Source organism: Indicator indicator, chromosome 31 (genome assembly GCF_027791375.1).
Source record: "Indicator indicator isolate 239-I01 chromosome 31, UM_Iind_1.1, whole genome shotgun sequence".
Classification (NCBI taxonomy): domain Eukaryota; kingdom Metazoa; phylum Chordata; class Aves; order Piciformes; family Indicatoridae; genus Indicator; species Indicator indicator.
Window position 1 is genome coordinate 3903710 of NC_072040.1, and position 2997 is coordinate 3906706.

Here is a 2997-nt window from a genome sequence, read left to right on the forward strand (position 1 = left end):
AAAGTGCTGCTGTCATACTCACTGGGAGCATCCTTTGCCACGAGAGAGTTTCTCCTCAGTGCCCTCTTGTCCCTGCTGGTGGCATCAGTGACACCATCATGCCCTTTGCCCCCCAAAGCTGGGGTTGTGTCTCAGCACCTCCCTGAAGTCACTTGTCCCCAGGGTCCTGGTGCCTCCCCAGCTGCTGAAATCAGCTTTGTGTCTGAAAAGCAGCTAAGTCACACTGAAGGTCTATAGGCTCTGTCACTGGGGACAGGCTCGCAGCACCCAGTGGTGTCCAAGAGAGATCTCAGGTTACTGGGAGCGCTGGTGTGGAGGGGACCAGGCATCAAGCTCTGTACTAGAGCTAAACATGGATCCGTCTAAGAGCTCCAAGCCCTTTTGGCAGGAAGCTATAGGGCTGCACTGGGCCTCAGCAGGACTGGTGAGCCTGGAGCACCTGGTTAAGAGACTGTAAAGGGTCAGCCCCAGTCCTGGCCACTCTTCCCCACAGGGCTGAGTTACATCCACCCTCATGTGGACTTGGTTCCCCTGGAAAAATGCTCCGAGAGAGGTTTTGGAGGGCTGCAGAGGTAAGTTCCATGCCAAGCCTTGAGGCTCCACTGTGAGCACATCAGCTGGGGCTGCTGGAGCAGCTTTTCCCTGGGATTTGCTGTGGCCTGAGAGATTTCTTCTCTTCCCTGGAGGATTTCCCCCCACACACCCAGTTCTTCCTGGGAAGTTTCTCCACATGGATTGCCACATCCCCAGTGTCCCTGGGAGGGACGTGGCTTGGGCATGGGACAGGAGGAACCAAAGCAGGGTGGAACACTTTGGGGTACAGGGAGGAACCTGCCCTTTTGGGATGGAAGCTACACTTTTTGGGGTGTGGGGAGGATGAGCAGTGATAGAAAGAAAACACAGAAGAGATTTTCCTTGTCACTGTGCTCTGGCAGGAGGGAGCTGCCCAGCCCTAACTGCAGCTGCGGGAGCTGGGGACCTCCCTTGGGGTGCTGCTGAGGTGGGAATCAAGAGAGCTGGGGTTGACCAACTCATCCTCAACCCTCTGTTCCCATCCCCAGGAGCACTCCCCTGGGCTGGGAGGGGGGAAACATCCCCAGGGTGGTGATTTAAGGCTCCCTGGGGCTCTGGATGGCCACAGTCATGGGTGGCCGCCCCCATTCCCTGCCTCAGTAAGCATTGACAGAGGTGGAGGAGCCCTCAGAAGGGGTCTAGGCAAGAAACTTTCTCAAGCCATGGTTACTTTGCAGCTTTTATTAAAAATATAAATATTAAACATTCTCTTACACAACCCAATCGACCGAGCGCTGAAAAGATGTTTTATTGTGAAAAGGGTTACAGGGGGGAAAGGGGAGAAAAAATAAAATCGTGGAAAATAAAAAGAAGAAGAAGAAAACCCAAAAGAAGTGGATTTAAAGTAGCTTACAGAGAGTTCCCACTCCCACCTCCCTGCCCCCGGTAGAAAAGTTATCTGTCTTCTGGGCACCACTGCTTCCCCTGCTCACACGACCCCAGGCAGCAATGGCACGAGAAGGATGGGGAAAGGGAGAAATAAATAAAGGTAGAGGGGGGATTAGGGAGGAGACTATGGTGGTCCTGCACTTGGTACACGCTTGTGCATGCTAGTCGAGGGAGAGAGGCTGGTCGGAGTGCACCCTTCTAGGTTTAAAGCTCTATAAAAATAAAGAGATGAGCTCAGAGCAGCACGATGTAGGTCGGACGGTGTCGGTATTTTTGTGCTAACTGCGGAATCTCTTTGGCAAGGCGGGGAGGGGCCGGCTCATTTCCCGATTATCTCCATCAGTTTCCTGTTGCTGTGAGCTTGCTGCGCCAACTGCTCGGCTCGGGCCATCTCCAAGACTTCTCGCAGGAGGTGGAAAGTCAGATCCAGAGAGATAGGGGGTTCCTCGGATCGCTTCTCCCTCTCCACAGCCTCACCCTCGGCTTCGCCCTCCTCAGGGGTCCCCAGCGAGCGCTCGGGCAGCTCCGGAACCGCCCCCCGGAAAAAGTTGCTGGCAGAGGCTTCGGGTTGTAGGTGGCTGGTGCTGATGGAAGAGGTGGAGAAAGAGCCAACGGGTCTCTTGTTGAGGCTGCCCAAGCGCAGGAAATACTCTTCTCCCATACGGAGCAGGACGGGCAGAGTTTGCTGCTGCTGCTGCTGCTTCTGGAAGAAATCTGGCTGGGGCAGAGCCTCGTGGGCAGCTCCCGGGCTCTTGCTGAGGGCTCTGCACTCCTGGCAGGGCAGGAGGGCGACCAGCAGGATTCCCGTGGAGACCAGCAGCGGGATCTTCATGGTCGGGGCCCAAACCTTCGGAGGAAGACGGGGAGAAAAGAAGAAGGGGGACGGGGGTTTACACAGCCGAGCAGCGGCGGAGGGGACAGGGATGCAGAGAGGGGGGACCCCTGCCGCCGCTGTCCCGGTGCTGAAACGCCACTCCGCGCCCCTCCGCACATCCTCCGCATCCCGGCTCCACTGACCCCCGCCGTCGAGGCAGCCGCCCCCTGCGGAACGTCTCCCTCAGGGCTGTACCGGTAGCGACTCCCGGGAACGGGGCTGAGGGGAGAGTCCGCGCGTGGACCCGCATCTCTTTACCCTCCCGGGGATGCGTGCGGTGCCTGTTCCCACCTTCCAAAAGCTGCCTGGTACGAGCGCTCGGTTCCCCTGGAGCCTTCCCCGCCTCCCGCGGGCTGCCGGTGTCGAGCATCCCCCCGCATCCCAGATCCCGGGCGCGGTCCCGCACCTACCCGGGGCGGTGGCAGCAGGACGGGACGGGGCAGGCGGTGGGGCTCGGTGGATCCTTTTCCTCTCGTTCTCCCTCGGAGCCGGTTCCTGGTGAACTTGGGATGAGATTTGGTCCTAACGAGAGCCGAGTTGCGGGATTTTTATAGCTTCGACCCTCTCCTGGAATCACGCAGAAGTTGCTGACGCTCCTGCCAGCCCCGCTTGCGTGCCCCGAGCCGCTGCTGAATAAATCATGGGGGCCCCGTCGGAGAAGC

The 2997-nt window shown here is 58.3% G+C and overlaps 1 protein-coding gene across 1 annotated transcript; it reads right to left on the reverse strand.

Annotated features, from left to right (window-relative positions):
• Positions 1–1780: 1780 nt before the first annotated feature.
• CRH (corticotropin releasing hormone) lies at positions 1781–2293 on the reverse strand. Its single transcript, XM_054394759.1, has one exon. It carries the CDS (start codon positions 2291–2293, stop codon positions 1781–1783), a length of 513 nt encoding a protein of 170 aa, XP_054250734.1.
• Positions 2294–2997: the final 704 nt, after the last annotated feature.

Coding starts and splice junctions, on each gene's coding strand:
- CRH (XM_054394759.1), bottom strand. CDS start 2,293: ATGAAGATCCCGCTGCTGGTCTCCACGGGAATCCTGCTGGTCGCCCTC.